Genomic DNA, 12,691 nt, shown 5'->3' on the forward strand with positions numbered 1-12,691 from the left:
TTGTATTGTCCCAACACACCTCACTATTGATTGTTATATTTTCTATAGTCAAAAATTTAATTTTGACAAATTCAGGGAACTATTTGTACGTTTTGCAACAATAAAGCTATGTTTAATCATTTGAATGGTTTGCATTGCATTTGATTAGATGCTATCTGAGTATTTAACTGGGATATGTTGCTTTTATTAAGTCCCACCCCAGGAATTATATGCATTCCATTACTTTGATTAAGTGCCACCTGAGAGTTTTGTTTGTATTCTCTCAGTGCAAATCTTGATACTTTTTATAATGTAATGCTTCAATATACATCTTTCATAAAACAGTTCAGCTATATTCAAAACAGAATTTTTTTCCCTTACAAAAACATACCTATGCCTTGGGAACTAAGAACTATATAATGGAATCCAATTTCATTCACTTGTCAGCTCTTAAGTTAATTAATTTGTTTGATTTTCTTAACACTTAAAATGTTTCACTTAAGCTAAAACATGTTAGACTTTAGATTTGATACTACAGTAATGTTTATTACCTAAATAAAATATACCTACCATAATTAGACTGGAAGAACGGATGTCAGCTATCCTCTCGTCGCCGGTCACAAGGGCCCAGTACTGGACATAGCCTGGTGTCCTTTTAATGATAATGTCATCGCCAGTGCTTCCGAAGATGGCATCGTCAGAGCATGGCAGATTCCGGAAGGTGGTCTGCTGAGGCCTCTGGTGGATCCTGTTGTTGAACTAGTGGGACATCAGCGCAGGGCAGGATTGGTTTTATGGCATCCTTCTGCTAATAATGTGCTGCTGAGTGCAGGTTAGTACTGTTCTATTATTGTGAATATTGTAGAAAAATCTTAAGTTCTTACCGTATTTAAAAATAATTTATTAAAGAGTAATGATGATCTGAATATAATATCTGAGTTCAGTTTTTTGCTGTTGTGTAGTTATGAAAGTTGCATTTTATTGGTCTTCAGTTTCCAACCAGTTTTTCTAGAAGAAAATCAATTTTGTTTTAACTCTTAAAATATTTTAAATATTCATTATACAGTATTCAGTGTAACAAATTACCAGATATTAATTATAACTTGACTATCCACTGATGCAAAATATTTAAGAATTAATCGTATTCAGAACAGATTATGGGTATTCACTTTATCAAACTCTTACGAGTAAAATATGAAAGATGTACAGATCAGTTTATAGAGATCTGTAGTGACCATTTCTGCATTTTAAGAAATCCTTGAAAGAAATAAAATTGCCAGTATGCAGGAACTTTATTATATGAGAGTTCAAATGGCAGATTTTGGGGACACTCTGATTAGCAAAGCCATTCCTTATGTATAAGTGGTATGTTTATATTTCTTACAATCTTTTTTTATCCAGACTTATTATGCAGATACAGCAAGTCCTCTTTTAATATCATTTCAGTATAATGTCATTGAGGAAAGGTACAAGCACATTTGTAATAATTTACAATACTGTTGTCAATTTTTTTTATAAACAGTAAAATTGATTGAGGTGGGAAATAAATGCTGCTGGTTGCAAACACAATCTAATAAGTATAATAACTGAATTTGTCTTGTTTATATCAAATATGTTAAAATTGGTAATAACAATATAGCCAGTAAAATTGGTTTCGTTACACACTGTTTCACTTAATGTTGCAAGCAATCATATAAGTCAATAATATTACATGAGGACTAACTCTATGTAGACTGTCATCATTCTTACTTTCTTACTAAATCAAAATTGATTTCCAAGCTCTGATCCATTTGCTGAAATATTCTGTTAATGGCAGGTTAATGACTACTTGATATGTAACTATATTATGCAAGTAAATGAGTAAATCAAAGTAACATTTGAGCCGATACTTGATTTCACTTTCTAATATTTTTGTTGCACTAAGATTTTTTGTCATTTTGTCACATGAATTCTTCAGTTATTTTTTCATATTCTTACAGAAAATAATTTTAAAATGTTTGACCAAACAGAGGAACTATTGTCATCCATTTTCTGTTATAAGCTATTACAGTTGATATGTTTTTACAATTTCTTTAGCTTTTTCTTTTGGTGTAAGAAGATAATTGGATACTAAAGTCCTATTATCTCTTTAAGACATAAGCATATATAAAAATGCATGTATATATTATAATATATTTGTGTAATTTCTAGGAGCGGACTGTAAAATTTTCATCTGGAATGTGGGCACGGGAGAAATATTTTCTCAGATAGACCATCCCGATCTGATCTTCCACTGTAGCTGGAACTGGGATGGAAGTCGTCTCGTCACCACGTGCAAAGACAGGAAGATCAGGATTTACAACCCAAGGACTGGCGATTTAGAAATGGTATGCTGACTTCTGGTATCAGATTTTTGATTCTTTATTAGTTTATATTTCTATTGGTGAAATTAATTAAAAAATCAATTAGTCATAGATTTGATACAAAAATGTTGTTTTTTTTTACTAAGTGCAGACAATTGATGAATATTGTAGTAAGCATTGTTTTAATATTTGGGCAAAAAATCTTAGATACAAAAAAATTAAAAGTTTGGATTTCTTAAGACTTATTCTTCTAAATATTATTAAAAAAAGACTTCAAAATTTCTTAAATGACCCATAAGCCTTTCTCAAAGCTCAGTCCAGCAAAGATACAAAAATATTTCATTATTGTAGGAATGAAAGTAATAAAATAATCTTGCAATCTTTTTGTGGACTATAAAACCTAAAATCTGACAAATATCAAAATGTAGTTTGAGAAAATAATTTCTTAAAAATGAGTTGGTAATTTGGATGCATTTTGTTCTTCAAAATAATGAGTGATGCACACTACACTACATTTTACTATAGCAAGATAATACTTATTAGTCAAATGAAATGAAACCATGATATTAGAGAAAGTAAATACTGTGTTTAATTTGCATAATATCATGGTTTTATTTCATTTGACTAATAGTATGATCTTGGTATAGTAAAACCTTGTTAACTTGAAATTTAATGGTGGGAAATCTGAGTTAGTTTCAAGTTAACAAGTTCAACCCCTGATTTTTCTGAAATTATTCTGTGGCCATAAATTTCCTATTATTAAGCATAGCATGATTACAAAATTGTAGTTCTTTAGGGTATTGTTGAGGTGTCCCTGTGATCCAGTAAGAATGCTGGTAACGTACTGTATCAGTTAAAGGGTGTCAACACAAGGTTGTAATGGTGAGGTGGTGTGTTTGACTGACTAGGTAATTTTTGTTTATCTTAATTGTCTGTGTTTACATGAAATATAAAGGAAAATAAATATTGCAGATCTATTAAAGGGTACACAGAAAAATAAGTTTCAATTAAAAGTATTAACAACTTCCAGTTAATGTGATCATATTATAGAGAAAACCCTATTAACTGTGCCCCGGAGCTGTTAACTAGTGAGGTTTTAATATATATAATTTTGTACATTGCTAATTTTTGAATTTTTACAATGCTCTTACTATATAGTAGTATTATTTCTAATGTTTGTGGAACAATGGTGGTAAAGTTGCAACTTGAGTCATATGTGGCTCTCAAAATACAATGATATAGTTCTTGCTATATATTATTGTACTGTGCAGCATTTTTGAATGTAATGTTTAGATAGCATCACTCTATCCTTTAAAAAAAGATAAAAGTATTATGTTAGAATGGATAAATCAAATTACGTCAACAGAGTAAATAAAAGGAGTATGTGCAATTAGCAACTTTCCTTGGTAACAGCTTTAATTTGAAGCCAGTTTAGATCTCATTTTCATTAGTACATGTCTGCTTTTGCCATAGAATGCCATAGAACATCTTAACAGAAAGCTATCTTGGAGCAACATTTGCTGGCTGTCAAAATTGTCCAGCAGAACTAATGGCATTAAAAATTATCCTAAAAGATAAAATTATCAACCAACAAAGTGAGCTAATAAAAATGTATTAAGAATTGTAATGTTTTTTGTTGACTGTCTAAAAGTTCAATGCTTATTTTTTTCATACTTCTGGTATCTAAAATTAACATATCAGATCCTGTATCTAATATCATACTTTACAGCAATATTTAAGATTAAATGTTCATTAATAATAATATGATGATCTAAATGCCATATATTCATTAACCTTACTGTAATATGTTATTTAATACTACTGAAGATGAGATAAATTCACTATTTTGTAGCATGTTAATGCAATTATTCAGTTGCTGTCATTTCTGTACATCGCTACATGTCATTACTATTGTCCCGAAATTGTTGTGTGTGTGTGTGATTTACGGCTTTTGTACAAATCAGCTCCTCTAAAAATGAAAAAAGTTTATCATGATTTAAATTTGATTGACACTAATTAAGGTGTATTGTTGTGGCACCATTTACATTGGTGGTGTATTATGTTGCCACATTGGCTCTTGCACATATTGATGCCTTACATGTGGCTCTATGCAAGTTTAGTTGGCCATTCCTGCTACATAGTCAAGTGTTTTGGAACACTAATAACCATCAAAACTAATTTTTAAATGATAGCAATTAATATTTAGTATCTAATTGTTTTTTCTTATTTTAACAGATTTTGTTTTCTTGTCCTTATATTTCTCACTTCAAACTTTTTTTAATTCAGAAGATAGTTTTGTAATTTAAAATTAAAATATATTTTAATATTTTATATTAAATTTTATTTCAAATATAATTGTAGGAAGCGATGGGCCACGAAGGAGCAAAGCCTCAACGTGCTATTTATTTGAGAAACGGAAGAATTTTTACCACAGGATTTTCTCGCATGAGCGAACGACAATATGCATTACGTAATGAGGTTAGCATTTATTTTAAAAAAAGCTCGTGTTGCTAGGTGATTAAATGAAAACTTCTTGCATATTTTTTTGGAATAATCCGTAAATTATTTAAAGTCCTTTGGGAAAAATTTAAATATTTTGATAGCATAAATTTAATTAACTGTTGTTAATGTGTGATAGATTTATGTAAAATTATCAGTTTGCATAATGTTAATCTACGTGTATTATCTGTAAATTGATAATTAATCTGAACTTTAATATGAATTAATTAATTAAAAAAGATTTTTTTTTTATTCCAGTCATCTCTTAAAGACCCCATCATTCTAGAAACATTAGATACAAGCAACGGCGTCTTATATCCATTCTACGACCCAGATGTTAATCTTCTTTATCTTTGTGCCAAGGTACATTGTATTAATGTAGTAGCAATTCTTGGTTATGAAAAATTATAATGAAATTAGAATGTTGAAATATTTAAATTGATGGATATACAATAATAAGAAATAATTTGATAATGTAACATGAGGAAAATAATATATGAAATTGTGTATTCATGAAATTACCAAAAATATATGGTGAGAGTTAAGACAAACAATTTTTATTTTAAAAATATTATGGATCATTATTTTCTCTGTTCAAAAAGATCTTGTGATATGGAGGAAATGCTTGTATTGTTATACAGAGTACATTTTATATTACATTGTAATGTAGTTAAACAAAATTGTGTGTATTTTCTGTCAGACTGTATACAAATAATGTTATAACAAATTTATTTTTAGATTAATGCCACCTGTATACACTATAAATGGTAAATTCAAAAGTTATAAACTGTAATTTTAAGATAATGAAGAATTTGTCTATAGAGTGATAGACTTTCATTAATCCATTTGATGATGATGATTGATTTTGATTGACATTAATTATTACCTGACTGATAATCATACACATTAGGTTGGTCTTGTAAGTTGTGTGGGTTGTAGATGACATATTGCATTATTTATATATTGCTGATGCATTAAGTGTATGAAAGATGATGATTTCTTGTAATGAGATTTCAATGGTCTTGATAAATATAATAGCATTTGTCCTTTTCATAGGATTTCAAGCTGGTTTGATAATTGTTGGTTTTGACTTTGAAGATTTAATAATAATGGCATAGCTTGTCTAATATCTCAGATTCTCTTAAATATCAAAATAATTCTACTTTTTTTGATAAAAGTATTATTTTACTTGCAGTTGGGAAAATCTATAGTTTGTAATGTAATCTGTAAAAGCTGTATGGTGTAGAAACAATAACTTGAATTCAGTTTGAAATAATACATTGTGAGGAAATAAATTAATGATTTTTCTGAGTTTTTAAAATTTTTTTTGCAGTATACTTTTTATATTTGTTTTATCTTGTACAAAAATACTTTTATATTGTCTTAATACTAAAAGAAAATTTTATTAAAGTTTGTTTTTTTTTAATTTCAGGGTGACAGCAACATCCGATACTTTGAAATAACGGACGAGGCGCCGTATGTTCACTACATCAGCACGTTTCAATCTTCCGAACCCCAAAGAGGCATGGGAGTTATGCCAAAGAGAGGTTGCGATGTTCACCAATGTGAAATTGGAAGGTATTTGAATTTGATTACTGATATTTGTGATAGTAATGGCACACTCTACTAAGTACCGTAATGATGTATGTTACATAATAAATTTTTCAAAGTACATCCATTTTTAATTTTACGTTAACCTAATTTGTTCTTTCTAAAAGCTGTTTTATCTTTGACAATAAGGCAAAATTAACTAATGTGCACCAAAATATTTTGAGCTTTTAATTATAATGAATTTTTAAACTTTTTGTGAAAATGTAACTTGGTTTAACTGACATGCATATAAATCATCTAAATAAGTTTTATTTATTTTATTTATTGTACAATTAAGGAAATGTCCATGAACAATTGATTTTCCACTTGCATTTTAACAATGTACCCACAAACAAAGAACAGCATTAAAACCTGATATATTATAAATTACAAGACAACCAATGCCGATAATGTACGGCATTGGTTGGCTTGATAAATTAATTAAATTATTTAATTAAAAATTATAACTTTAAATTTTAATTAAAAATCATAATTAATAATTAAATTTATTAAGAGATGGTGCCTAACGTCTCCCTCTAGTACCAAATTGTTTCATAATTTATTAGTATTATAGCCAATATCTAGGCCAATAACATATGGCATTGGTTGGCTCGCAATGTAGAAGAGAGGCTTGAGCCCAAAACATGTCTCAGCAAATAAGAAATTCCTGAATAAAAGTTGATGATAGAATTGCCAAGTGTTTGTATATGCATGCACCTAGTAGTGATAAATTAATTGAAGAAAAGAAGACACAGTTTTGGAGTATACAACAACTAGAAGATTATGATTTTGAATGCTATTTTTTCATCTAGTTTTTTTGTTTTTGTTCAGTAACCCGAGGCAGGCTGATAAAGAAGGCTGAAGACATTTGTTTTGTAATAAAAATTTACTTGGAAAAGGTGAGGAAGGGGATTTATTGTGGCTTAGTGGAAATGTTCCAGATTTTGGAGAAATCTACACTTGAAATGGCAGTTATGCAATAGAGATGGTGTTCTGTAGTTTGCAAAGTCAGAACCACTCATCATTCAACATGACTAATCTTCAAGAGCTGTAGAATTGTGGCAGCTGTGGGAGGAGTGACAACAGATATGTCATTGTGAGCATAGGAAGAATTTGAATATTGGATGATTGTGTGCCACATGGCACACATTACACACGTTGAGAAATTGTGATGGGCAAATGTAAAACTTCGACAGTAAAATTTTAATGTATTTTATAACTAGTATCTGGATTTTTGGGTGCCTCATCCACTCAGCTTTTGAAGGAGGCAGAGTGTAAAAAGACAAACTACATTGGTGTTAGTGCAGTAGGCCAACTCATTGCCAAATTGTTTAGCACTCAAATGCACCCAAAACACAAACCTGCCCCTAAACGGTGACTAGCACCCAAACTATATATTTTGCATATGGTTTTTCCTTTTTTTACATTTTCAAAGAATATGTTGGCAATTATCTTTCTTTTGGTGGTTTTTATTCATTTACTTGAGGGGGAAAAAACATTTGTTAAACCAGACCATGTATGCTGAGGAAAAAATACGATAATTAGCATACTTTCTTCTTTTGTTGAGAGGGAAAAGGGAAATTTTTTGGACTAAACAATTAAACTTAGGATTGTTATAAGAATGTAAACAGATTTACTGAACATTGTTTTTTTTTTTTTTAGAAAAAAAAAAACAATCTAGAAAATTATGTATTGATGTCATCTTGCCCTGACTTGTGAACACAACAGTTCCAATTTCCTTTATTTGGTGTCAGCAACATTAGAAAATGGCAAAATTGTCTTCATCTAAACTGAACATTTTAGCAAATAAGTTTAAAGATGAAGGCATATGCACAGGTGGAAAACTTCTTCACTGTTCCATTTGCGATTATGTGATTTCAGTTGATGTGAGACACCAAGAAACGAAAATCATGTGATGTGTGAGTTCGGAAAAGCATAAAGAAGGCAAACAGAAAAGGAAGAATTTCAAGCAGACATTTATAGGAGCCACATTTCAAAGAGAAGAATTTCAAAAGGCTAATAATACATTTTATGCAGATTTAACAACCACTCTTCTGCAGGCAAATACACCCTTATATAAGGTAAAGAATCCAGCCTTTAAGTTAATTCTCCAGAAATATACGGGAAAGCTTTGTCCTCGACAAGAGCATCCTTAGAAAAAACTATGTGAAACCAGTTTATGATCAAACCATATCTAAAATCTTGGACATTGTCGGCGATAATCCTGTAGTGTTCATACTGGACGAAACAACGCATTCCACAAAATGGTACGTGCCAAACGTTCTTGTTGACCTTTGACCAGATGCTATGTACAACCAATGTTGTTCAAAATGTACCAACTTGAAAATATGAACTCGACTAGTGTCCCGAGTTTTCAATGATATTTGCATGAAGTTGTTGCTAAATGGTGTCCAGTACAAAAAAATTTGGCTTATCATTACAGATAAAGCATTTTACATGTTAGCATTCTCAAATTTGAAGTGCATCTACAACAACCTAAAGCATGTGACTTGTCTTGCCCATGTCATATACTGAGTAATGGAACGTATTCATGTAGAATATAGCATGGCCAATGACTTCATTTTGAAAATAAAATTTGTTCTCCTTTAGTGCCCTAATTGGGAGCACTTTTACCAAGACATAACTGGGCTGCCATTACCACCCACTCCAGTGGACACCCATTGGAGGTCTTGGATAAACAGTATGGTATTCTACTGCAAGAACTTCAATGTGTTTATCAATGAATTTCCCTGGCCATTCTGTTGCTGTCGACAGTGTCAAGAAACTGGTGTCTGATCCAGTAGTGACCACAGAGCTCTACTCTGTGTGTTCGTACAAGTTATTAGTAGATAAAATCAAAGAGCTGGAAAGACATGGAACTGAAATGCGGGATCAGTGGAATGTTGTAAGTCAGGCACTCGATGTACTGGATGGTTTTGCCCTGGACAAACTCAGATCTAGTTGATCAAAAAATTCTGATTTGACAAATATCTTGGATTGCACTGAACTAGAATTCCGAGTAAAAATGAAACATGACCCATTAGTCTTGGTCAATGTAGAAAGATCTTTTTCCTTATACAAAGACATTATATCATCCAAATGAGAGAACTTTACTTTTAAGAACATTGAAATGGTTACTGTTTCGCAATTGCAATTTGCAAAGTGATAATGCACAGTTTGCAGAGGAAAACCATGTAAATATGTTTAATGCATTTTGGAATTGTATGTGCCAAATTGTTATCAATAAGTGGCAATATTTATCTTGCGCCTGTGTATGTTGATCTAACAAAAGGCTGGTCATCCAATATTTTATTGGATGACCAGCCTTTACTTACATGGCACACAATAGCACAAGTGTTTTGAGTGTCTTTAATTATTTTTGCACTTGCCTAACAAGATTCTTGAGTTGTTCTTTAAACAAGGTTTTTCCCTCTTTGATGTATAAATCTTTAGGAAAACTTTAAGACAAGCTTTTACTTTAATTTTGTTTATGGTGTTTTTAATCATTTATTCTCTTAAATTGAAAAACTTTTAGATGACTACTAACCTGTCAGGGAATAATGTTTATATTCATTTTGTTACATGATAATTTTTACTTTGTTTTTTGATCTGTTATGTTATATATATATAATTGTAATTCCTTATCAAAGTTTGATTAATGACCTTAAGGCATTCTGTTCTTAGTCTGTAATACTTTTCCAAGGGATCTGCACGAACCTTTGGAAATGGTCCTAATGGATTTGGTTGAATAGCTAATTTCTGAATATTAATACTATTATTTTAATAATGCTTAATTTGTACATAGTAAATGATTTTTCTATTACTGCAATTTGCATATGTATGAAGTTAAGATAATATTTTTTTACGAAATTGGTTTGCTATTGAAGAAAAGCTGATATTTGAGATTTGTATTTCCAATTAATTTATTGAATGAAATAATTTTTTTAATTTCAGATTTTACAAATTACATTCTCGTGGCTTCTGTGAAGTCATTTCATTTACTGTGCCAAGAAAGGTACTTTTTAAAGTTTCACCAAAAAAAAAAGTTTATAGGTTCCTTACTAGTAAATTTATCTTAACATTTTTCAGTCCGAACTATTCCAAGATGATCTGTATCCTCCCACCCTGGCCGATGTTCCCGCAATTTCTGCTGAAGAGTGGTCCGACGGAAAAAATGCTGAGCCAATATTGGTCAATAAAGATAAAATCATTGTCATTATTCATTACAGGCAAAATATTTATTTTTGTAAAATTATCATTCTAGTTTTCTCTGAAAGACGGCTACATTCCTGCTAAAAAACAAGAATTAAAGGTGACGAAGAAACCAAATATTTTGGACAAGATGCCCGCAAAGAACTCGAATGTGTCGGCTGGAACGGCTGATTCGTCGGTAAATATTGTTTTTATTTGCATGTTTGTTGTAAGAGATTCAGGATTCAAAGTATGATAATTATGTACATTTTATGTTCAATCATTTAACTGAATAACTCATTTAAGATTTTTAATTGTAGATAATTAAATTATAATGGGATAATTTTACATTTAGACAGTGCAAAATATGTTGTAAAATAACATATTCAATACCTTAATTTTCAAGTACAAAACAATAATAAAACTGACTGTTTTTGATCTAATACTAAGATCTTTATCAAGTCAAATAACATTCCAATATTCAGAATGCAAATATATTAATAACTTATGACATGAAATTATTTTACATTCACTACATAATAATCACTTCAGGAGTGATTATTACATAAGTCTCGAATTGGGATTGACTTGAGGAGCGAAGAAATAAGACAAGTGGTCAAAATTATTCAAAAAGAGGGAAAATTAAAATAATAAACCAAACTACAGTGAAATTTTGTTAATATGCTTTGAAGTTGTTTATAAACAGTGCTGGTATTGTTGTATGAACAAAAATGCTCTCTATTTGCACATTCTGTAAGTGGAAGTTCAAAAACTAGTTTTGTCTTGGGTACAAGTAACTATCAAGCTGGTACTGCTCTATCTAGGTGCTGGCTCACATTATTTTGCCGATGAAGCATTTATTGTTATAAGAAAAGCGTAAAAATAAAATAAGTTTTATGTTAATGAACTCAGCCAATTTTTAGATAACCCGCAATAGATATTTCAATGTTTTTTTTCTTCTAATTATTACTGATTACTACTGTTACTTGCATCTATTTTGGTGCAGTGCACAAAATATTTTGAAAATTGATAAATGCAAATGTGTTAATTTAGAATTTTTGAAATAACATTAGCTAAAATAAATGTGTTATTGTGTTTAAAAATCTTGCAAAAGCAGTTTCTTTATCTTGATTTGATGAAGATAGAATTTTTGGGAGAAGAAAAAAACACTTGCGCTGTTTTTGCTAATTCACTTCTTTATTGTTTAGGGAGATTGTCATTTGGCCTGTGTGGATTAATTTGTTTTTAATCCAAGCAGTTGATGACTTTTACATTTTATGCTTTTCCACTCTTGGTTATTTGTGAGTCCACTGTAGTAGATTTCAAAATTTCTTAATCCTGTTTTGGTCCATATTTGCCTGACAAAATAAAAAAATGTGCAAATTATTTCATTTTTCATTGCCAAAGTGATCATAAAATATAGATCAGACGAAGACAATCCTTTTCACAACCACATCTATTCTGTATTTTATGACGACTCTCATAATGTGAAACATAAACTAACTTAAAACAAAACAGACCCCTAAATTGCTTTTAATCTTAACCTCAATTATTTTAGACAATTAATAATTAATTTTTAAAATATATCATGTACATCCTTTGTCAGAAAAGTTTCAGGACACAGCTGATAGAAAATTGCAATTTTCTATCAGCCGTGTCCTGGAACTTTTCTGACAGAGTGTAAATTAAATTAATAGATCTTATATTTTATAACAGCCACGAAAGTAATAGAGGGAAAGATTGGTAACATTTTGACACTTTGTGAGTCCCAAAAGTATATTTAAAAAACTCACCTTAGGGTACTGTTTGTAAAGTCGAACGAATTAGACTTTTCAAACAATTCGTTTATAACTAAATGGCTGTTTCTAAAATCGAAGATATGAATGTTGCTAATGCAGCCTTATCCGAAATATTTTTCTTAGATTGCTTTGGGTGGACAGTTATTTCTATCATTTCACCTTTTAATTCACAGTTTAAACACTCGAGTAGATTTAGAAACATTGATATTGTCAGCCGCCATTTTCTTAACTAAGTGAACTAACTATTTCCTTCGTGAACTTTGTTAGTTTCATTTGAAACATCATCATCGC

At 30.4% G+C, this 12,691-nt stretch overlaps 1 protein-coding gene across 1 annotated transcript; it reads left to right on the forward strand.

Moving 5' to 3' along the window:
- Positions 1-489: 489 nt before the first annotated feature.
- Positions 490-10,872, forward strand: LOC111623520 (coronin-1C-like). The gene is made up of 9 exons (XM_023366120.1): positions 490-516; positions 559-811; positions 2,170-2,345; positions 4,683-4,799; positions 5,079-5,183; positions 6,253-6,398; positions 10,365-10,425; positions 10,500-10,601; positions 10,675-10,872. The coding sequence occupies exons 1-9, from the start codon at positions 490-492 to the stop codon at positions 10,855-10,857; spliced, it is 1,170 nt and encodes a 389-aa protein (XP_023221888.1). The 3' UTR covers positions 10,858-10,872.
- Positions 10,873-12,691: the final 1,819 nt, after the last annotated feature.

Source organism: Centruroides sculpturatus, unplaced genomic scaffold, assembly GCF_000671375.1.
Source record: "Centruroides sculpturatus isolate CEXI.00-Female unplaced genomic scaffold, Cexi_2.0 scaffold278, whole genome shotgun sequence".
NCBI classification, from domain to species: Eukaryota; Metazoa; Arthropoda; class Arachnida; order Scorpiones; family Buthidae; genus Centruroides; species Centruroides sculpturatus.